Here is a 24,953-nt window from a genome sequence, read left to right on the forward strand (position 1 = left end):
ATCGTAACCTCAACCAAAATCGAAGAAAAGTACATTTTCCACCTCTCTGACAGAGGTGGATAAACAAATTAAGGAAGATGAAAGTTCCCCTGAAGAGAGAAAAAAAATGTTGGCAATGTGCTCATAAGCACAATTTGGGAAAATGTGCGTAGATGGAAAAGAAGGCACTTAGTGAGAGAATCACTTTCTTGAAGGAAAATGGAGTGTGTTTTTGCTGTCTGGTTAAAGGACACATCAGCAAAGACTGCAAGAAGTGATTCAGCTGTAACATATGTAATTGAAGGTATCCCAAAATGCTGCAAATTACAAAGGAAAACAAGGATACAGTAAAAGAACAAACATCAATCAAAGAAACAGGAAAACAGTGCTAAAGCTGATAAGTGAGCTTACTGGGATTAGTGCAGATAACTGCAAACTCTTAATAGCACCTATACAAGTTAAAGCCAAAGATGGGAATGCAAAGGTAAATACTTATGCATTCCTTGACCCAGAATTACTGCATCATTTTGTACTGTGGGGCTTATAAAAAGGCTTAATCTTGAAGGAAGAAAAGACAAAGATTCTGTTGAAAACCATGGGACAAAGAAAGGTCGTTGAAATTAATGTGGTTTCACTATTAAAGGTTGCTGGAAAACACTGATGATTTTTGTGATCTTCCAGGCATATATACACAGAAGGTAATTAAGGTAATATTGCACATCAAAGTGATGTGGATCAATGGAAATATCTGAGAAAGGTTTATATACCGGGAGCTCATAACTCTGAGATAGAAATGCTAATTGGTATGAATGTACCAAAAGCTCTGGAACCAACAGAAGTAATCACTAGTGAGAAAGATGGACTTACGCTATTAAAACTAGCGTAAAGATGGACAATCAATGGACTATTAGAAAGAATGAATGATATTGCTCAGAAGCAGTCAACTGTTGTGTAACTCAAAGAACATTCAGAAAAATACCAACAGTTCTTAGAAAAGCTTACTGATTAAAAATAAATCAAGAGCATCTAAATCAGTAAAGAAATAATTGTTTTCATCAAAAATGGATGAAAGTAAAGCTTTAGAAGATGCTGCAAATATTTGCTGGTGATTATTCCTGTGAAGTTAAACCAAGGGCAGGAATGAAACAAATGTTTGGAAACAAATCTGAATTTGATGATTCTTCAATTTTGAAATTAACCAAAAGAGAAGCTGACAAAAATTAAGAATTAATTGTCAATAGAATTTGTGAGAGCAAGAGGAAGAAAAGAATAACTGCTAAAAAAATGAATACAGTTATTCAACATTATCCAGATACAAAAAGTTGGAGGAAGAGATTAATTTCTTGAAAGAGAAATGATACAAGACAACTGATGATGGAAAACAGTGAAGAATGGACCTTAAAGATGCAAAAAGAAAGAAACAGTACATTCTTGAAGACTCACTGATAAATACAGAAAAATAATTTGATAAAAACTTCAAGATAAGTTAGCAAGAAATGAGACTGAATTGAAGCTCACAAAATTGAATCCAGAATTACAGTAAAAGGCAATGGAAGCCAGAGCGGCTGTTGATGAATTTAAGGAATCAATGTTGTTTGAGTCCTACCTTTTCTATAACTTACTGAAGAAGAAAGAGAAAAAGAGAAAGAAGACTCTTGTGACCTCAAGAAAGTGAATACCTTGGAAATTGAAATCGACCTTCTAAATAGAACGATTTCTAAGATCTGAATTTTACAAGAAGCAGACAGCTTTAATAATTGACTTTCATTTCCTTTTGAATATTTACCTGATGTATTATATTTGATTTGTTGTTGTGGTAATTATTATTTTTTAGATATAATCATTAGGGGCTGGTATTGTAGGGATTAAAATGACTGAAAATTACTTGCATAGACAGGGCTGCCTGTCTGGAGCAGTCCGCAGTTTGTTTTGGGTTCCTTTGAGTGTTTCTATAGTTACAGCTTCCTTATCAAGGTCAAAAAGCTATGTTTTGTTTAAAAATGGATTTTTGTTGTTAGAAGCCAGAATATGGAGTTAGAACAGACAATTTCTTTGCACATGAATCTTTGAATGTATTAACATCTTATCATCCATGTATTAATTGTTTTACACTATAGTCTACTGTTAAAAGTGAAAATAAACAGTGGAAGCTCAATGCCATGGAAATTGACTTTCATTAATGAGTCAAAGCAACCTAATTCAAATACTCATGCAATTATAAATGGAAATGGCCATAATAGCATATTTAGAAATAAAAGGAAACTTGGCAGGACTCTGCTAAATTAGCAGATGAGCATGCTTTAACTCACAAAGTTAAATTTGTACCAAGTTTTCTGGCTATCCATCCCATAGGATGAAAACCCTTTCAGTCAGTTTGTGTGGTTTGATATGAGGATACCACACTCCTCAGAAAGGAACAACATGTACATAAATGGATTTGGGTGAGTAGGTGTTGCACAGGTCTAGACCCATCCTCTCAACAGCCTCTCCTGGATCCAGCAGCATGGTGAAGTCCAAGATGACTGGGAGAAGTTCTGTTGCAGTGAATGACCAGACCAAGCTTTGATGCAAAGGATGTCCTTTCTGCACTTCACGGCACGGCTAGATGGCTGTTGACCCTACGAGAGAGTTCATCCACCCTTTGACAAGTATTGTTTTTCATCCTGCAGGGTTTCTAGCCTGGTGGGGGAGCCGGTTTAGTCGTTGACCACCCAACCACATGACTTAGTACCAGTAACACTCAGACAAGTGACCTGACCAGGTAAAACATACCAAGACAGTAATGTGAAATATCCAAGTAATTTAGAAAATAAATGGAAAAGTAGTGCTAGGGGTAAAGAAGAAGGGAAGCAAGAAAAGGAAAAACATTTGGGTCCACTTTGACACTATTGTAAGAAATCTGGTCAGGTGATAGCAGATTGTCCTGTGCTAAGGAACAAGAAAGGAAGCAGCACCAGATGCCTGTGTTCAAAGGGATGAAACACATACAAATAAAAAAAAGTTACGGACCTGCTGGTAAAATCAAGAAGGAATTCAAATATTTTGTGTCAGAGGGTAAAGTTTCGTTAGAGGAAGGGTCACCACAGGTGACAGTAAAAATCCTTTGAGATACTGAGGCTGCCTAGTCATTTGTGTTAGACAGTGTTTTGAAGTTTAGTGATAAGACTGACATGGATGGAATAAACATGATTCGAGGCTTGGGGCATGATTTGGAGATGATACCTCAGTACAAGATATTGTTGAAATCAGAATTATTTAATGGACCTGCTACAATAGGGATCCAATTAAGTTTACCAGTAGACGGGGTTTCTTTTTTGGTAGGAAATTATCTTTCAGAGGGTAAAGTTGTCCCTGTGGTGCAGTTGACAGATAAGCCAATCATTGTTGAAATAAAGAGTTTCTGATCTATACCCAGCTTGTGCAATAATGTGGACTATGGCTAAAAAGCTTGCCAGTGAAGACGGGCTTGTACAGGTTGATTTAGAAGAGACTGGAATTTGTGGTAGTGCACAGTAGCAATCAGGTTGTAATGACCTGCCAAAGGATTTGTCATTATCTCAAAAGGACTTTATAGAAAGGCACAACAGAGATCCTGATCTTACTGAAGTGAGAGATAAGGCCTCTCTGATGATGAAATTAAGAAAGTGACTGTTGGTTATTATTTCAAGGAAGGCGTGTTGATGAGGAAGAGGAGATCACCTGATATCCCTGCCAATGTTCACCAAGTTGTAGTTCCTAAAGCCTATAGGGATGAACCTTGGCCCCCTTAGGTGGTCATCTTGGGGTAAAGAAAACTATCTATAAGATTATAAAACAATTTTATTGGTCTAGTCTGAGAAAATATGTTGGGACATTTTGTAAAACCTGTCACACTTGTCCTTTAAAACCTATTCCTGTTTTTGAGGAACCCTTTCCTAAAGTTATTGTAGATTGTCTTGGCCAATTGGCCAAGAGAAAAATTGGGAATGAGTATTTGTTAATTGTCATGTGTACAGCCTTCAGGTTTCTAGAAGCAACACCACTTAAAAATATTAAAGCTATAAGTGCTCTTGTGAAATTTTTAATTTTAGTTGGTTTGCCTAAAAAGCTCTAATCAGACCAGGAGAGTAATTTTAATACATCACGTCATCTGCATATCATCCAGAATTCAAAGGGGCCTTGGAGAGATTCCATTCGACCCTAAAAACCATGATGAGGACCTATTGTTTTGAGGATGAGGACTGGGGTGAAGGTGTCCAGTTGCTTTTGTTTGCAGTAAGGGAGTCTGTAGGGAATCATTAGGCTTTAGCCCTTTTGAGCTAGTATTTGGACATGAAGTTAGAGGACCTGTAATATTGTTGAAGGAACAATGGGATAATAAGGATGTGCAGTTGAATTGGTAAGATTATGTTTAGAATAAAGATTGTTTGCAGAAAGTCTGTAAAATAGATGAAGAAAATTTGAAAACATCTCATGGTAAAATTAAAGTCTGGTATGATAAAAAAAGCTTGAGTGAGAATTTTTAAACCAGGAGATATAGTGTTAATCCTGCTCCCAACAAATTCAAATTCTCTTAGGGCAAAATTTTCAGGCCCGTATGAGATAGATTCAAAGGTAAATGAAGTCAACTACGCAATTAAAACACCTGATCGGAAACATAAACCATAGAGCTGCCATGTTAACATGTTAAAGCCTTATTTTGAGAACTTGGATGTAAGCAAGAAGCAGCTTTCACCAGAGGTATTAGTTATTGACAAAATTGAGGAGGTTATGGACCTTGAGAAGATACAAGCTAATTCTTGTGAGGGTCATAGGAACATAGGAACATAGGAAGTAGGAACAGGAGTAGGCCAAAAATGGCCCATCGAGCCTGCTCCGCCATTCAATACGATCATGGCTGATCTAATTTATGACCTAACTCCACCGACCTGCCTTCTCCCCATATCCCCTAATTCCACTATCATGTAAAAATATATCTAACCTAATTTTAAATATGTTTAATGAGGCAGCCTCAACCACTTCCCTGGTTAGAGAATTCCAAACATTCACTACTCTCTGGGAAAAACTATTTTTCCTCATCTCTGTCCTAAATCTACTCCCCCGAATCTTGAGACTGTGTCCTCTCATTTTAGTTTCCCCGGCCAGCTCAAAAAACCTTCCTACATCTATCCTATCCATACCCTTCATAATCCTATATGTTTCTATAAGATCTCCTCTCATTCTTCTGAACTCGAGCGAATACAATCCTAGATGATTTAATCTTTCATCATAAGTCAACCCCTGCATCCCAGGGATCAAACTAGTAAACCTCCTCTGGACCGTCTCCAAAGCCAGTATATCCTTCCTCAAATATGGAGAGCAGAACTGGACACAGTACTCCAGGTGCGGTCTCACCAGTACCTTATACAGTTGCAACATTACTTCCCTACTCCTGAATTCAATTCCTCACTTTAAAGAAAACATTGTTCCAGTTCAGGTGTCTAATTCAAGCATTTTGCAGAATTTGGATGAGAAGTTGGCTCATCTGCAGCCCCAGGAAAAGGAACAAATGAAACAATTAATTTTAAAATTTAGGAACTTGTTCCAGATGGGCCTCAGAGAACTTCAATAGCTGCCACGATGTTGATATTGGAGATGCAAAACCTATCAAACAACATCCATATCGAATGAATGTTGGAAAATGTAAACTGGTAGATCAAGACATTGAATACATGTTAAAGAATGACATCATTAAAAATTTATCTGGTGTCCTGGTACCTAAATCAGATGGGACAGTTAGATTTTGCACTGATTATAGAAAAGTTAATGCGGTAACAAAGATAGATGCTTATCCTATTCCTAGGGTGGATGATTGTGTGGACAAGGTTGGAAAGACTAAGTTTCTTATGAAGATGGATTTATTAAAAGGTTACTGGTGTGTTCCCTTAACAGAGAGAGGTAGGGAAATTTCTGCATTCACAACCCTGTCAGGTTTATATAAATAAAATGTTCTACCATTTGGATTGAAGAATGTTCTAGGAATGGGATTATCATGTTTCCACACTAACAAGCTCTCCAAGAGGGAGTGAAAAAAGTTCCATCCACCAGCTCAGCAGAGCAAAGATGACTCAACATTATGGAAGACTACCTTGCAGGACAAAGTTCACTTCAACACAACAGACTGCTGTGATTCCTCTCACAGGTTTTCATTCTCTTCCAGCCATCAGCACCAGCTCGTTTAAGCACAAGGAGCTGTTGTCACAAATTATGTTTGGAACTTTCAACAGACAAGAGCTGTTGCCACAGACATGTTATCACTGGACATTCGAGCTTAACAACAGTCACATCCTTTGTCATGCACCTACCAAGTACAACCTTCCTAATGGACCTTGTTCTTTTTAATTGCTCCCTAGGCTGTGGTATCTGCTCTTCACTAATGTCTCTCAGCACTCAGGAAATTGTAGTTTCAGCTTTTAGTTACAATGTTATAGATCATAATTACAATGTCACACATCATCCACTAGCAGGAAATATTGTATATATTTTGCAGCCATTTGACAATGACAGATTCCCCCCAGTCCTCCCATTAACAGAAACTAATTCCTCATGGGGTGAGTGGTTCAGCTTTTTTTAAAAACCTACAAATTTGGCCAACTTTCAGTCCTGACTTCTCCTGGCTATCGTTACAGAAAACCAACACAGGCATATATATATATATATATATATATATATGTATATGGCATACGTTTAAAGGGAACATGAGCAGGAATGGCATTCTGGTGTCTGATGACAGCCCAGAAAAATGGGGCATTTCCACAAGAATTCGGGTACACACTGGATGTGCACCTACCGTCCTGTCCCCTGCTTCATCACGGGATAGCATAGCAATAGGCACCTGGGCTCTGTGCCACAGGAGCACCCAAATGTGAAGCCAACATGCCGATATGCTAAACAAAAGAGGGATTTGGCACTTAATGGATAACTACCTCCTCACAGATGCTGGTGGTAAAGATGCACAAATATGGCAGCTTAGCCGAAGAAACTAGGCATGCGAGTCAATTAACTGACAATTTTCTTTCTCTGTCTTCCTCTGTCACACTGTGGAACTGTTCCCACGGCACCCTGGTCCATTGGGAACACAATGACCCTATTTGGGCAGGTGGGGGGTAGCTGGTGAGGTGTTGTCATTGAGTTTAATAATGTTCCTTGTCCATCACGTCGAGGACATTTGTCTATATATCGATTCATTGGATTTGCATCATTTTAGACACATTTTTACAGTTATAACATGTTACAGTTCTTAGATTTTACAGTTTAGAAACAAATTTTTTATTCTTTGTGTTGGTAGTGATTGGTGACTTCCAAGGAGTGGCATGTTTTATGTGGATTGTGAAGGAACATGTGCCCTCTCTGTCTGAAACTTATTCAAAATCACATCACCTGTCAATCAAGGTTGGTCTCCAGCTAGCCATAAGTGCACACCTTACTGTTGGCTCATTTACATTACTTCGACTCAGAATCAGAATTTATTGTCATGAACAAGTCATAAAATTCAGGGTTTGCAGCAACATCAAAGTGCAAACATTCCAATTATAACCAAAATGTCTTTGGTTCATTGATTATTCAGGAATCTGATGGCAGCGGGGAAGAAGCTGTCCTTGTGCTGTTAAGTGCTCATCTTTAGGCTCCTGTACCTTTTTCCCATGGAAGCAGAGTAAAGAGGTGGTGGAGGTCTTTGAGGATAGAGGCTGCTTTTTTAAGACACCACCTCATGTAAATGACCTCGATGGAGTGAAGTCTGGTGCCTGTGAAGTCGCAGGCCAAATTAGTGTCATCATTGACTAGATGTCCAGCTCAGAACTGTCTAAAACATCGATGCATACCACATTTCTCTCTCTCTGCCTTGTGGTCCAAGCTCCGAGCATCACTCCACACCAGACCTCTACTGTGGACATCACTGGAAAGTCGCAGGTAAGGTGTGCACTACGCTTAAGTTGAACTGTAGAACTGCACTAGATCAGTGGTTGCAAAGAGTTGCACTCTCATTGGTACAGGGAACTGAGAGTGTGTTTGAAAGTCCATCTGTTGAGTGTTTGCACATGCATGAGGGTGTAGAAGATAGTTGGCCACTGGGACCGGAGTCTAGCCTGGGTCCAATGTGTATGACTATACTGTATAGTTCTTTAGTAGTAGTTAAGTATTGTTTGACATTCTCCCTTGCTTGTGTCCTGTATGTTCAATGAAGTTAACTGCAAAGATGTCCAGACTCAGCTTTCTGTGAACCCACCAAACCTGATACATCCCAAACACAACACCTACCACTCCACCATCCAACATCCTGTCTCTGCCATTTCCACCATCTTCTATGTCATCCCACCAGTAGAAATATATTCCCCTCTCCTCCCCCTCCACCTTTTGCAGTGACCGGTTCCTCTGTGACTCCCTTGTCCACTCCTCCCTCCCCACTAATCGTACCCTTGGTACCTCCCCCTGTGACAGCAGAAGATGCTCCTCATGTGCCCACACATCTCCCCTCAGCACCATTCGGGGCCGCAAATAGTCCTTCCAAGGGAAGCGACATTTCACTTGTGAATCTTCAGGGATTATCTACTACATCAAGTGCTCCCGCTGTGGGCTCCTCTACACCGAAGAGACTGAGCAGAAACTGGGATATTGCTTTGGTGAGCACCTCGGCTCTGTCCACCGCATTTCAAACCCCATTCTATTCCCATGCTGCCATTTCTGTCCATGTTCTCATGCAGTGCCAGACTGAGACCGCCCGCAAATTAGAAGAACAACACCTCATCTTCCGAATGGGCACCCTCCAACCAGGTGGCATTAATATTGAAATCTCTGGCTTTAATTATACCCCCCATACCCCCCTCAGTTCTTCCCCCATCACCTTCCCCTAGCTTCCATTTCTTTTCACACTGAGATGATAAATTCTCTCCTCTCCCCTTATGATATCCAGCCGGCATTGTCTGACTTCTGAGATTTCCTGCTTTTGGCTCATTTTGCTTATTCCTTGAAGAAAGACTCAGGTCTAAACTTTGCCAATATATCTTCTATGGACACTGAAAAGCTGGCTCAGTTCCTCCAGCATTTTGGTGTTTTTTTTAACTAGAAATCACAGTGTCTGCAGACTTTGATGTTTCACTCAGCTCTAAACATAATGGCATGAATATTGAATTTTGATCATTTGAATTATGATTTTTCTAATTTTAGAAATTCAGGATTGGATTTCTGGATGGAAAAAAAACTTGCATTCTTTCCAGTGTTGACTGCATATTCCTGACCCCTAACTCTAAGAAATGATGTCTCTTGCTCACTATAACTCCATCCCTTGGAAATGTCAAGTAATGTGGGCCTGTGCAGCCCAAACTGTCCATTGTAAACAGATTTCCCCACTGAGTTTATAGGCCTCCTGCATCTCACTGGTTTTAAACGTGTATGTCCTCAACAGGGCATAATCACTCAGCCTTAGCAGTCCTCCCTCCAAAAGCTATATTTAAAACCCTACAGATGACCATACCAAATAGACAATTGATGGGACAAGTTGCAGAAGATCAGAACCATACCTGTTATGTTCCTGGGTAAGTCCAGGTAGATTCTCGGGAAGGTCCCCTCTCCCTTCACGGTAATGATGTCAGGTTCCAAGTGAGAAATCTGAACCTCAAAGCTCTTATGGAAGAGCTCAGGTACTCCAGGCAAATAAGAAACCCTTAATTTTTGCTCAGTATTTGCTTCAATGTATACCTGTATTATGAAAAAATAAAACAACATGATACGTTGATTAAAAAAATAATTAGAATTGCATTATTAGAATGAGAAATTTTAAATAGGCAGATAAATTAGGTGACTATGGGAATAGGCTCGGTTCTTGGGCCACAGTGGCCAGGGTGGGAGTTTGTGATGGACGCTCAGTCCTGAAGAGATTGGTTGGTTAATTGAGCTGGGCTTCAAGGATGTCTTGGGCTGGAAGGGCCTTCGACCATCGTGGTGATACAACCACAGCACTGGCCACATTCCTACCAGCCTACTGCAGGGGGAAACCACTGTACCTGCAGGTAGGCAACCTAGGAGGTCTGTCCCATCTGGCCGGCTGTCAATCTGCCCTGTATATAAAGTCAAGTCGGCCCCTTCCTGGGTAAGTCAGACACATGGAGCCAGCAAAGGACAGCCAGGCACATGTGGAGTCAGCAAAAATATTAAGACTGATGTGTACAGAGTTTGAGCTCATTAAATCCTGTAGGACAGTCTTCTTGTGTTTTGTGTTTGCTTGCTGCACCACAGAGCATCACAACCACCTTGTATTATTACAATGAAACCCATAATAAAACCACGGAAGTATTCACTAACCATAGAAGGAGTGATGAATGGAACTCCCGGCACAGGATCTTGGTCAACACTCCGCACCTCATTCAAAACAGCAAAGTCGAAGCCAACCTTCCCTGTGTTCTTCAGGGTAATTTCAGTCACAGCGACATGGTTGAATAACTAGAGGAGCAGAAAACAGGGGAGTTATAATTTTTACGCCAATAGGCTAGATCATACTTGTGAGCAAAGTGAATCCCAGTGAGCTAAACTGGCTCCATAGAAGGCAAAGTGTAATACTGGAAGGAAGCTCTGTTTGGAAGTCAGTGATCAGTGGAGTACTGCAGCGATCAGTGCTGGAACATTTGCTGTCTGTGAGATTATTAACAATTTGGCTGTATTATATTGAGCTTACCTTCTTTGTCAATTCCTTTCCCAGCCCGAGAGCTGCTGTTCTAAAGTAATGATTCACACTTCTCCGGCTCCTCTCACTACTTATCTCATTATCCATTCCTTTGCACCATAAACCATCTTGTTCCCTGCTCTTTTTCCTGGCCTGGACACTTGTCTAAAACATTTTGAATTTGTAATGACTCCCAGTTCCATTGCGTTGAAGCAATGATTAAAGAGATTACAGGTGACACAAATATTGGTGTTGATGTGGATGGCAGAGGACATTAACAAAGGTATAGATCAGGTGGAAAGTTGGGTAGAGCATTGGGAGAAATAATTTAATCCAGACAAGTGTGGGGTGAAGAACTTTGGGAAGTTGTGCAGGTACAGGTCTGTATTTTTCTTTGTTTCTAATAGGGGAGCATGGCTGATTTTGTGATTGGTGCAATGTGATTACAGTGCCAGTGACCAGGTTCAAATTTGTCACTGTCTGTAAGGAATTTTTATATTCTCCCCATGTCTACGTAGGTTTTGTCTGGTTGTTCAGGATTCCTCCCAATCCCCAAAACGTACGGTAGATAAACTGGCAGATTACCAATCTATCAATCTATAGAAGATTAATTTTTTAAACATTTAGATTTGCAGTACAGTAACAAGCCCTTCTGGTCCACAAGCCCATGGTCACCCAAATAAACCCAATTCACATACAACCCCTACACATTTTTGAAAGGTGGAAGGAATAAGGCCACGCAGACACTGGCAGATAGCGCAGGATTCGAACTGGCACTGTAATCACATTGAAGGGTCTTCAATCATACTGAACTGTTAAACATTAAATTTAAAAGAAAATTTCTCAAATGATGAAGAAGCTTCACTCATTCAGCAAGGGAGAAAAGTTCCAATTCACTTCTGTTTTATAACTAGTAGTTCCTAGCAATGCTTTAAAGGGTCATTTGGTGCAGATGACCAGTTTCATGGCTGGAAAGCCCTTCTACTGTGTTGTATTGTTCAAAGTAAAATAAAAATGATGCACTCTTTCCTCCATAACCAATTTGTTTCAGAACAATGGGATTGGTTGGCTTTCAGTATCCTTAATGTCCACAGTACTTCCTTTTATTATGTACAATAGCTGGAAATTTTTATTTCAGTGTTTCAAGACAGAGATTGGACTGAATGAGCTGTGCAAATGACCACATATTGAAGCCAATAAAGAATTGGCACAGGAGAGGGATGAAGTCTGCCTCTTTGATTCCCAATTGTACTCCTACTCTGGCTCACCTCTCGGAAGCTCCTCTACTGCCATAGAGAGGCCCCCAGGAACAATATCTTATCTCCACAATGGAAATCTCTGGGATGAACAACTTCAGGTGGAGTGATCTCTCCCTGTTTCCCAAATGTTATTGAGGAGAAATTCAGCAGGTAGTACAGGATCAATAGAAAGAAAAAGCAACCAAAATTTCAGGCCTGAGCCCTTCATCAGGAATTAGGAAAAATGACACCCGACCTTCGTATCTGCAGAATTTCTTGTTTAACTCTAAATATTGCAGCTAGCAGGTTGACTGGAATAGTTCTAGAGCTGAAGGATTACAGTTATGTGGATAAACCAGACCTGGGGTTGTTGTACTTTTGTTCTTGCAGCAGGGAGGGGCAAAAGGCAACTTGTTACAGTCCACAAAATCATGATGGATTTAGTTTGTGCAAACAGAGAAAACTGCTCCTAATTGGTGAAACTTGGGGTAATACGTGAAAGTATTTTGGAGAATAGCTATAATGGAGAATATGCCTGAAGGTGTAGGAGATGCACGTTAGGAAAACAAGTTAGGTAAATATTGAAATTAAAAGGCCATGGAAAAGGAGTGGGATTCTAACTTGCTTCCTCTGTTCAGATGAGGCAGAATCCTTCCGTGCTATTTTCAGTGTGTTGGACTAACCTGGTGGCCATAGTCGATCTCTTTCCTATCAAACTCATAATTGATAAATGATGCCTCTCCTGTCAGTGTGATTTCATACGTGGGTCCACCTTCCACCTCGCAGACTGCTTTCACCTTGCTCCTGATGTTCACGTGGCCGTAAAACATAAAGGTCATCTGTTGAATTTCATTTGGTTGCAGAATACCAAACAATGGGAGGATATCGAATATCTGCCACGTACAGAGACATCCAGATGAAAGAAAAAGAAAGATGTTGTCATTATGGAAATACCAAATCCAATCAATCACTTTTGAAAATTTAAAAAAGACACTGCAAATGCTGGAAAACTAAAATAAAAACAGAACTTGCTGGAGACACTGGCTGGTCATGCTCATCTGTGTCCAGAGAAACAGAGTTAACAAGTGGAAGACATGCAAAGGCTGACCAGCCAGGCACGAGCTCCTGCTCTGAATTTCATAACTTCTACATTCTTTTGTCATGGACTCTAACTGCTCTCATTCACTCATACCCTGGTTTACAGCCTATTCCCATGGTCACCCTGGTTTTATCCATCAGTGACAGCCCCTTCCCTACCCTCCCTTCAGAAGAAGCTTCATTCGCCTCCTTGCCAGTTCTGATGAATGGCCTTCAACTTGAACCATTATCTCTGTTTTACTTCCCATAGATGCACCCTGACCTATTGAGAGGGTGGTGGTGGGCTGCCCTCTTGAAACAGTGCAGTCTCTGCCACGATGACGGCAGGGAGGAATTCCAAGATTCTGACCCAGTGACGGTGTAGGAATGTCAATATATTTCCACTTCATAATAATCTATGGCTTGGACAGCCAAATACATCCAAGAGTATTCCTCAAGTCCCTCTTAAATCTTTCCTCTTTCAACTTTTCCATTTCAGATTTCCCTATACTGAGGGAAAAAAAATGTTACCTTATGAAGGTCACCCTGAGCCTCCTAGGTTCTGAGAAAGAAAATCCCTCCTATTCAGTCTCTCAAAATTCACAACCTCCAATCCCGGTAGTATTGTCTGCACCCTTTCTACTTAATTACATCTGTCCTAACACTGGGTTACCAGAATTGGGCACAATATTCCTAGTGTGGTCTCACCAGCATCTTATGCAGCTGCAACATGATGTCCCAACTCCTGCATTGATCAATGAAGGCAAGTGAGGCCAACACCTTTTTCAGCACCCAGTGTCACCAAAGATAGGGAACCATGCCCCTGTACCCTTGGGTCACTCTGTTCTACAACACTCTCTAGAGCCCCTTATTTACTGTGCAAGTCCTCTCCAGCTTTAACTCACCAAAATGCATCACCTCACACTGGTCTGATTTAAATTCTATCTGCCATACCTCGAGTTAAAGCAGATGATGGGGTCAAGTGCAATGCACAAATGTGTTGGAGCAACTCAGTACATCTCTTAGCAGAGAACTTCCCTTCTTAGCAGAGAAATTCCCTTTTTAGCCTTCTGGCCTCTCCCTGTCATTTATTTTCCTCTGATCTTCCACCTCTATACACTGATTACCTCTTTCTTTTTCAATTTTTTTATTGCTTTAATATAATAATACATATATACGGAAAAAAGATTGATACATAATACTAATACCGCTATAACAAAGTAAGTTAACTCAATTGCAGGATTTTTTTTAACCTTAATCAACATTATTGATTCAAGGATATATTGAAAAATAAACAAAGAGGAAAGAAAAAAAATTAAAAATATGATTATATATATTCTAAACCCTAAACCATTCCAAAGTTGTATGGCAATATAAAGAAAAAGTACACTACTGGTGAAAATAAGAAGAAACGCAAATCCACTGGAAAGACAAATTACATAATTATTATTCCCTTTAAGGGTTATAAAAGTAATTCAAAAAGGAACTCTAAAGATTAGAAAAATTTAAATTTAAAACACTTGTTGAACATCTTATTTTCACCAAAGTTAAATATGACATCATTTCATGTAACCATTGATTATGAGTGGGCGGGACAGCATCTTTCCATCTGATCAAAAATAACTCATCTCATAATAAGAGAAGCGAAGGCCAATACAATAAGGTTGAGAAGAGGACCTGGAATGGTTATGGAAGTTGAAACATTGGGGCATTTGGGAGACTCTTAGACACAGGGATGAAAGAAAAATAGAGGGTTATGAGGTAGGGATAGTTTAGTACTCTTTTTGAGGAAGGAATATATGGATTGGTACAAAATCAAGGGCTGAAGGGCCTGTACTGTGCTGTACTGTTCTCTATAATCAAAGACATTTATCTTTTGTACTCATATCATATGATGATATAATAGAATCAAGTGAGCTAAAAAAAAAGATTTAGGAATAAAATTGGAATAGCTTGAAAAATATATAGAAATGTCATCTAAATAGCATTAATTTATCTAATTAGGGACATGGGAAGAGGAGACCACTGAAACAAATATTTCTTCACCTGATTTAATAGAGCAAGAAAATTTTCTTTAAACAAATATTCATGATTCTTATTAATTGTTACACCAACAGTGCCTAATATCCTGAATATGCCTGGGATTGTCAGATCTTAAAAGCTAATCAGGCTCAGGACTGGCCTAGGTAGACCAGGTGCTGTAGGTTTTTGTGAGAGGCACTGGTAAAAGTGGTGACTCTCTGCCTGCCTTATGGTAGACAAAAGTTAAAGAATTTCAACTATGTTTCACTCAAAATGTAGCATTACCTGACAATAATGGACTTTATCTTTAAAAAGGTTTGTAAGTTGACTTTTAGCAGTCTTGAAAGGAAAAACTGTGTATAAGGGTTTAAAGTGTTAAAAGAAAATAGTTTGCTCTTTGTAAATTTAATTTATATCCATAAATTTGACTAAATTGATGGAATAATGTTAATATAGCAGGAACTGAAGAATTAAGGTCAGATACAAAAAGCAAAAAGTCTTTAATTCCATCTTATTATTGTAAGTTAACCCTCCAATACTCCAAATCTAATAAAGAGAAACTTTGTGGACTGATCCTCCTTTAATAATTCCAAAAATATCCTGTGATTCTCAAAGGGCGAGAGTCAACAGTTCTAAAAGGTCTGAGAAGGCAACCCTGTCTGGTCCCTCTATAAAGTTTAAAAGGTTTAGATTGCAAAGAGTTGGTAAGAATGGAAGCAACAGTAGATAAGTATAATAACTTAATCCACAAAATTAACCTTTCTAATATTGCAAATAAATATTCCCATTCAACTCTATCAGAGGCCTTTTCAGCATCTAAAGAGATAACGTATTCCAAGGAGGAGATGGAAGGAGAATATATAATATTCAATAATCGGCGTGTATTAAAATGAGAATGAAAATGTTAATAAAATCAGTCTTGTCCTCTGAAATAATAAAAGGCAAAATATCTTCTGATCTACTGGCTAAAAGTTTAGATAAATATTTTTATATTGACATTTAGAAGAAAAATTGGTGGGCAAGTTCCCAGATTTAAGGAGTCAGAAAATACAGAACACAAATAAAGTACCAACAGATGGGAAAATTATTCATAAATCTTGATAGGAAAGCCATCAGGGCCTGGTGCTTTGCCAACTTCTAATAGTTTAATAATCATTATTAACTCTTCCTATGAAATAGGTTTTCTAAATGTGATTATGCTTCCATTGCCAAATGGTCCAGAAAATTTGTCATAAGAGTTCTAGCGATAGGAATATCAGACTTATAGAGATTAGAGTATTATTGTCTACATGTATCATTCATTTCTATATGATCTGTGGTAACACTACCATCTGAATCTGTGTAATAAGGCGTTTAGCAGCTAAGTCTTTTAGTTGATTAGCCAAAACTTTACCGAGCTTATCACCATGAATAAAGAACTTTACTTTTCAAAAGTTGTGTTTTGATAGGATAAGTCAAAAGCAAATCATACTTATTTTTAAGCTCAACACATTTTTAACATATCTCAGAATTTAGAGTAAGGGGATATTGTTGATCTAAAAACTGTATTTGATTGGTTAATGCCATCCTCTCACCATTAGCCACTTTTTTTCATTTTTGTCATATATGAAATAATTTGTCCACTAATATGAGTTTTAAAAGAATCCCAGACACCTAAGCCAGAAAGCTCCAAAGAAAAATTGTTATCAAAGGAAACTACAATTTGATCTTTCATAAATTTCAAGAAATATGAATCAAAGAGTAAAATTGAATTAAACCACAAGATTGAGGTAAATTAGGAAAGCTCTGTGATAAAACCACCAGAGCATGGTCTAAAATTACAATATTTACATGCACTAATTTAGACAGCTGAACAGATTATGGACATCAGGAAAAAATTACTAGCTGAACTGAAAATTGAATTAACAAACTACAGCTTTAATTTGACAAGTCAATTACATTTAAAATATCTTAAAATATTCCAGAAGAGCACATCAAAGTACAAATAGAAAAAACAGTCAAACTAATGAAAGAATATCAAACTTTAACATTAGAGAAATACAAAAAAAAACATAAAAAAGCAATATATTAAAAAAACAATAACTGGGACATCCTTATTACTCATACAGCTCAGGGTAAGTTCAATAACTAGCACATCCTTATTACTCATACAGCTCAGGGAAAGTTCAATAACTGGGACATCCTTATTACTCATACAGCTCAGGGTAAGTTCAATAACTGGCACATCCTTTTTACTCATACAGCTCAGGGTAAGTTCAATTACTGAGATATCCTTATTACTCATACAGCTCAGGGTAAGTTCAATAACTGGGACATCCTTATTACTCATACAGCTCAGGGTAAGTTCAATCACTCGGACATCCTTATTACTCATACAGCTCAGGGTAAGTTCAATAACATGGACATCCTTATTACTCATACAGCTCAGGGTAAGTTCAATAACTGGGACATCCTTATTACTCATACAGCTCAGGGTAAGTTCAATAACTGGGACATCCTTATTAGTCATACAGCTCAGGGTAAGTTCGATAACTGGGACATCCTTATTACTAATACAGCTCAAGGTAAGTTCAATAACTGGGACATCCTTATTACTCATACAGCTCAGGGTAAGTTCAATAACTGGCACATCCTTATTACTCATACAGCTCAGGATAAGTTCAATCACTGGGACATCCTTATTACTCATACAGCTCAAGGTAAGTTCAATCACTGGGACATCCTTATTACTCATACAGCTCAAGGTAAGTTCAATCACTGGGACATTCTTATTACTCATACAACTCAAGGTAAGTTCAATAGTTGGGACATCCTTATTACTCATACAGCTCAGGGTAAGTTCAAGAACTGGCACATCCTTATTACTCATACAGCTCAGGGTAAGTTCAATGACTGGGACATCCTTATTACTCATACAGCTCAGGGTAAGTTCAATAACTGGCACATCCTTATTACTCATACAGCTCAGGGTAAGTTCAATCACTGGGACATCCTTATTACTCATACAGCTCAGGGTAAGTTCAATAACTGGGACATCCTTATTACTCATACAGCTCAGGGTAAGTTCAATAACTGGCACATCCTTATTACTCATACAACTCAGGGTATGTTCAATAACTGGCACATCCTTATTACTCATACAGCTCAGGGTAAGTTCAATAATTGGGACATCCTTATTACTCATACAGCTCAGGGTAAGTTCAATAACTGGCACATCCTTATTACTCATACAGCTCAGGGTTAGTTCAATAATTGGGACATCCTTATTACTCATACAGCTCAGGGTAAGTTCAATAATTGGGACATCCTTATTACTCATGGAGCTCAGGGTAAGTTCAATAACTGGCACATCCTTATTACTCATACAGCTCAGGATAAGTTCAATAACTGGGACATCCTTATTACTCATACAGCTCAGGGTAAATTCAATAATTGGGACATCCTTATTACTCATACAGCTCAGGGTAAGTTCAATAACTGGCACATCCTTATTACTCATACAGCTCTGGGTAAGTTCAATAACTGGGACATCCTTATTACTCATACAGCACAGGTTAAGTTCAATAACTGGGACATCCTTATTACTCATACAGCTCAGGGTAAGTTCAATAACTGGGACATCCTTATTACTCATACAGCTCAGGGTAAGTTAAATAACTGGCACATCCTTATTACTCATACATCTCAGGGTAAGTTCAATAACTGGGACATCCTTATTACTCATACAGCTCAGGGTAAGTTCAATAACTGGGACATCCTTATTACTCATACAGCTCAGGGTAAGTTCAATAACTGGGACATCCTTATTACTCATACAGCTCAGGGTAAGTTCAATAACTGGCACATCCTTATTACTCATACAGCTCAGGGTAAGTTCAATAACTGGGACATCCTTATTTCTCATACAGCTCAGGTTAAGTTCAATAACTGGGACATCCTTATTACTCATACAGCTCAGGGTAAGTTCAATAACTGGGACATCCTTATTACTCATACAACTCAGGGTAAGTTCAATAACTGGCACATCTTTATTATTCATACAGCTCAGGGTAAGTTCAATAACTGGCACATCCTTATTACTCATACAGCTCAGGGTAAGTTCAATCACTGGGACATCCTTATTACTCATAGAGCTCAGGGTAAGTTCAATATCTGGGTCATCCTTATTACTCATACAGCTCAGGGTAAGTTCAATAACTGGGACATCCTTATTACTCATACAGCTCAGGGTAAGTTCAATAACTGGGACATCCTTATTGCTCATACAGCTCAGGGTAAGTTCAATAACTGGGGCATACTTATTACTCATACAGCTCAGGGTAAGTTCAATAACTGGGACATCCTTATTACTCATACAGCTCAGGGTAAGTTCAATAACTGGGACATCCTTATTACTCATACAGCTCAGGGTAAGTTCAATCACTGGGACATCCTTATTACTCATAGAGCTCAGGGTAAGTTCAATCACTGGGACATCCTTATTACTTATACAGCTCAGGGTAAATTCAATAACTGGGACATCCTTATTACTCATACAGCTCAGGGTAAGTTCAATAACTGGGACATCCTTATTACTCATACAGCTCAGGGTAAGTTCAATAACTGGGACATCCTTATTACTCATACAGCTCAGGGTAAGTTCAATAAATGGGACATCCTTATTACTTATACAGCAAAGGGAAAGTTCAATCACTGGGACATCGTTATTACTCATACAGCTCAGGGTAAGTTCAATCACTGGGACATCCTTATTACTCATAGAGCTCAGGGTAAGTTCAATAAATGGGACATCCTTATTACTCATACAGCTCAGGGTAAGTTCAATAACTGGGACATCCTTATTACTCATACAGCTCAGGGTAAGTTCAATAACTGGGACATCCTTATTACTCATACAGCTCAGGGTAAGTTCAATCACTGGGACATCCTTATTACACATACAGCTCAGGGTAAGTTCAATGACTGGGACATCCTTATTACTCATACAGCTCAGGGTAAGTTCAATAACTGGGACATCCTTATTACTCATACAGCTCAGGGTAAGTTCAATAACTGGGACATCCTTATTACTCATACAGCTCAGGGTAAGTTCAATCACTGGGACATCCTTATTACTCATACAGCTCAGGGTAAGTTCAATAAGTGGGACATCCTTATTACTCATACAGCTCAGGGTAAGTTCAATAACTGGGACATCCTTATTACTCATACAGCTCAGGGAAAGTTCAATAACTGGGACATACTTATTACTCATACAGCTCAGGGAAAGTTCAATCACTGGGACATCCTTATTACTCATACAGCTCAGGATAAGTTCAATCACTGGGACATCCTTATTACACATACAGCTCAGGGTAAGTTCAATAACTGGGACATCCTTCTTACTCATACAGCTCAGGGTAAGTTCAATAACTGGGACATCCTTATTACTCATACAGCTGAGGGAAAGTTCAATAACTGGGACATCCTTATTACTCATACAGCTCAGGGTAAGTTCAATCACTGGGACATCCTTATTACTCATACAGCTCAGGGTAAGTTCAATAACTGGGACATCCTTATTACTCATACAGCTCAGGGTAAGTTCAATAATTGGGACATCGTTATTACTCATACAGCTCAGGGTAAGTTCAATAATTGGGACATCCTTATTACTCATACAGCTCAGGGTAAGTTCAATAACTGGGACATCCTTATTACTCATACAGCGCAGGGTAAGTTCAATAACTGGCACATCCTTATTACTCATACAGCTCAGGGAAAGTTCAATAACTGGGACATCCTTATTACTCATACAGCTCAGGGTAAGTTCAATAACTGGCACATCCTTATTACTCATACAGCTCAGGGTAAGTTCAATAACTGAGATATCCTTATTACTCATACAGCTCAGGGTAAGTTCAATCACTGGGACATCCTTATTCCTCATACAGCTCAGGGAAAGTTCAATAACTGGGACATCCTTATTACTCATACAGCTCAGGGAAAGTTCAATCACTGGGACATCCTTATTACTCATACAGATCAGGGTAAGTTCAATCACTGGGACATCCTTATTACTCATACAGCTCAGGGTAAGTTCAATAACTGGCACATCCTTATTACTCATACAGCTCTGGATAAGTTCAATAACTGGGATATCCTTATTACTCATACAGCACAGGTGAAGTTCAATAACTGGGACATCCTTATTACTCATACAGCTCAGGGTAAGTTCAATAACTGGGACATCCTTATTACTCATACAGCTCAGGGTAAGTTCAATAACTGTCACATCCTTATTACTCATACATCTCAGGGTAAGTTCAATAACTGGGACATCCTTATTACTCATACAGCACAGGTTAAGTTCAATCACTGGGACATCCTTATTACTCATACAGCTCAAGGTAAGTTCAATCACTGGGACATTCTTATTACTCATACAACTCAAGGTAAGTTCAATAATTGGGACATCCTTATTACTCATACAGCTCAGTGTAAGTACAATAACTGGCACATCCTTATTACTCATACAGCTCAGGGTAAGTTCAATGACTGGGACATCCTTATTACTCATACAGCTCAAGGTAAGTTCAATAACTGGGACATCCTTATTACTCATACAGCTCAAGGTAAGTTCAATAACTAGGACTTCCTTATTACTCATACAGCTCAGGGTAAGTTAAATAACTGGCACATCCTTATTACTCATACAGCTCAGGGTAAGTTCAATAATTGGGACTTCCTTATTACTCATACAGCTCAAGGTAAGTTCAATAATTGGGACATCCTTATTACTCATACAGCTCAGGGTAAGTTCAATCACTGGGACATCCTTATTACTCATACAGCTCAAGGTAAGTTCAATAATTGGGACATCCTTATTACTCATACAGCTCAGGGTAAGTTCAATAAGTGGGACATCCTTATTACTCATACAGCTCAGGGTAAGTTCAATAACAGGGACATCCTTATTACTCATACAGCTCAGGGAAAGTTCAATAACTGGGACATACTTATTACTCATACAGCTCAGGGAAAGTTCAATCACTGGAACATCCTTATTACTCATACAGCTCAGGGTAAGTTCAATCACTGGGACATCATTATTACACATACAGCTCAGGGTAAGTTCAATAACTGGGACATCCTTCTTACTCATACAGCTCAGGGTAAGTTCAATAACTGGGACATCCTTATTACTCATACAGCTGAGGGAAAGTTCAATAACTGGGACATCCTTATTACTCATACAGCTCAGGGTAAGTTCAATCACTGGGACATCCTTATTACTCATACAGCTCAGGGTAAGTTCAATAACTGGGACATCCTTATTACTCATACAGCTCAGGGTAAGTTCAATAATTGGGACATCGTTATTACTCATACAGCTCAGGGTAAGTTCAATAATTGGGACATCCTTATTACTCATACAGCTCAGGGTAAGTTCAATAACTGGGACATCCTTAGTACTCATACAGCGCAGGGTAAGTTCAATAACTGGCACATCCTTATTACTCATACAGCTCAGGGAAAGTTCAATAACTGGGACATCCTTATTACTCATACAGCTCAGGGTAAGTTCAATAACTGGCACATCCTTATTACTCATACAGCTCAGGGTAAGTTCAATAACTGAGATATCCTTATTACTCATACAGCTAAGGGTAAGTTCAATCACTGGGACATCCTTATTACTCATACAGCTCAGGGAAAGTTCAATAACTGGGACATCCTTATTATTCATACAGCTCAGGGAAAGTTCAATCACTGGGACATCCTTATTACTCATACAGCTCAGGGTAAGTTCAATCACTGGGACATCCTTATTACTCATACAGCTCAGGGTAAGTTCAATAACTGGCACATCCTTATTCCTCATACAGCTCTGGGTAAGTTCAATAACTGGGACATCCTTATTACTCATACAGCACAGGTTAAGTTCAATAACTGGGACATCCTTATTACTCATACAGCTCAGGGTAAGTTCAATAACTGGCACATCCTTATTACTCATACATCTCAGGGTAAGTTCAATAACTGGGACATCCTTATTACTCATACAGCACAGGTTAAGTTCAATCACTGGGACATCCTTATTACTCATACAGCTCAAGGTAAGTTCAATCACTGGGACATCCTTATTACTCATACAACTCAAGGTAAGTTCAATAACTGGCACATCCTTATTACTCATACAGCTCAGGGTAAGTTCAATAACTGGCACATCCTTATTACTCATACAGCTCAGGGTAAGTTCAATAACTGGGACATCCTTATTGCTCATAGAACTCAGGGTAAGTTCAATCACTGGGACATCCTTATTACTCATGCAGCTCAGGGTAAGTACAATAACTGGGACATCCTTATTACTCATACAGCTCAGGATAAGTTCAATAACTGGGACATCCTTATTACTCATACAGCTCAGGGAAAGTTCAATAACTGGGACATCCTTATTACTTATACAGCTCAGGGAAAGTTCAATCACTGGGACATCCTTATTACTCATAGAGCTCAGGGTAAGTTCAATCACTGGGACATCCTTATTTCTCATACAGTTCAGGGTAAGTTCAATAACTGGGACATCCTTATTGCTCATAGAGCTCAGGGTAAGTTCAATCACTGGGACATCCTTATTACTCATACAGCTCAGAGTAAGTACAATAACTGGGACATCCTTATTACTCATACAGCTCAGGATAAGTTCAATAACTGGGACATCCTTATTACTCATACAGCTCAGGGAAAGTTCAATAACTGGGACATCCTTATTACTTATACAGCTCAGGGAAAGTTCAATCACTGGGACATCCTTATTACTCATAGAGCTCAGGGTAAGTTCAATCACTGGGACATCCTTATTACTCATACAGCAGGGTAAGTTCAATAACTGGGACATCCTTATTACTCATACAGCTCAGGGTAAGTTCAATAACTGGGACATCCTTATTACTCATACAGCTCAGGGTAAGTTCAATCACTGGGACATCCTTATTACTCATACAGCTCAGGGTAAGTTCAATAACTGAGACATCCTTATTACTCATACAGCTCAGGGTAAGTTCAATAACTGGGACATCTTTATTACGCATACAGGTCAGGGAAAGTTCAATCACTGGGACATCATTATTACTCATACAGCTCAGGGTAAGTTCAATCACTGGGACATCCTTATTACTCATACAGCTCAGGGTAAGTTCAATAACTGGGACATACTTATTACTCATACAGCTCAGGGTAAATTCAATAACTGGGACATCCTTATTACTCATACAGCTCAGGGTAAGTTCAATCACTGGGACATCCTTATTACTCATACAGCTCAGGGTAAGTTCAATAACTGGGACATCCTTATTACTCATACAGCTCAGGGTAAGTTCAATAACTGGGACATCCTTATTACTCATACAGCTCAGGGTAAGTTCAATAACTGGGACATCCTTATTACTCATACAGCTCAGGGTAAGTTCAATAACTGGGACATCCTTATTACTCATACAGCTCAGGGTAAGTTCAATAACTGGGTCATCCTTATTACTCATACAGCTAAGGGTAAGTTCAATCACTGGGACATCCTTATTACTCATACAGCTCAGGGTAAGTTCAATAAGTGGGACATCCTTATTACTCATACAGCTCAGGGTAAGTTCAATAACTGGGACATCCTTATTAGTCATACAGCTCAGGGAAAGTTCAATATCTGGGACATCCTTATTACTCATACAGCTCAGGGAAAGTTCAATCACTGGGACATCCTTATTACTCATACAGCTCAGGGTAAGTTCAATCACTGGGACATCCTTATTACTCATACAGCTCAGAATAAGTTCAATAACTGGCACATCCTTATTACTCATACAGCTCTGGGTAAGTTCAATAACTGGGACATCCTTATTACTCATAGAGCACAGGTTAAGTTCAATAACTGGGACATCCTTATTACTCATACAGCTCAGGGTAAGTTCAATAACTGGGAC

The 24,953-nt window shown here is 39.0% G+C and overlaps 1 protein-coding gene across 1 annotated transcript in view; it reads right to left on the minus strand.

Annotated features, from left to right (window-relative positions):
* The window catches only part of hydin (HYDIN axonemal central pair apparatus protein), a 1,560,590-nt gene that overhangs the window by 551,193 nt on the left and 984,444 nt on the right, over positions 1-24,953 (minus strand). Inside the window, exons 27-29 of the mRNA XM_069900939.1 lie at positions 12,576-12,785; positions 10,297-10,434; positions 9,516-9,693 (exon numbers count right to left, since the gene is read on the minus strand). Coding sequence (XP_069757040.1) covers positions 9,516-9,693; positions 10,297-10,434; positions 12,576-12,785 — 526 coding nt within the window. The remainder of the gene's footprint in view (positions 1-9,515; positions 9,694-10,296; positions 10,435-12,575; positions 12,786-24,953) is intronic.

Source organism: Narcine bancroftii, chromosome 10 (genome assembly GCF_036971445.1).
Source record: "Narcine bancroftii isolate sNarBan1 chromosome 10, sNarBan1.hap1, whole genome shotgun sequence".
Lineage (NCBI taxonomy): Eukaryota > Metazoa > Chordata > Chondrichthyes > Torpediniformes > Narcinidae > Narcine > Narcine bancroftii.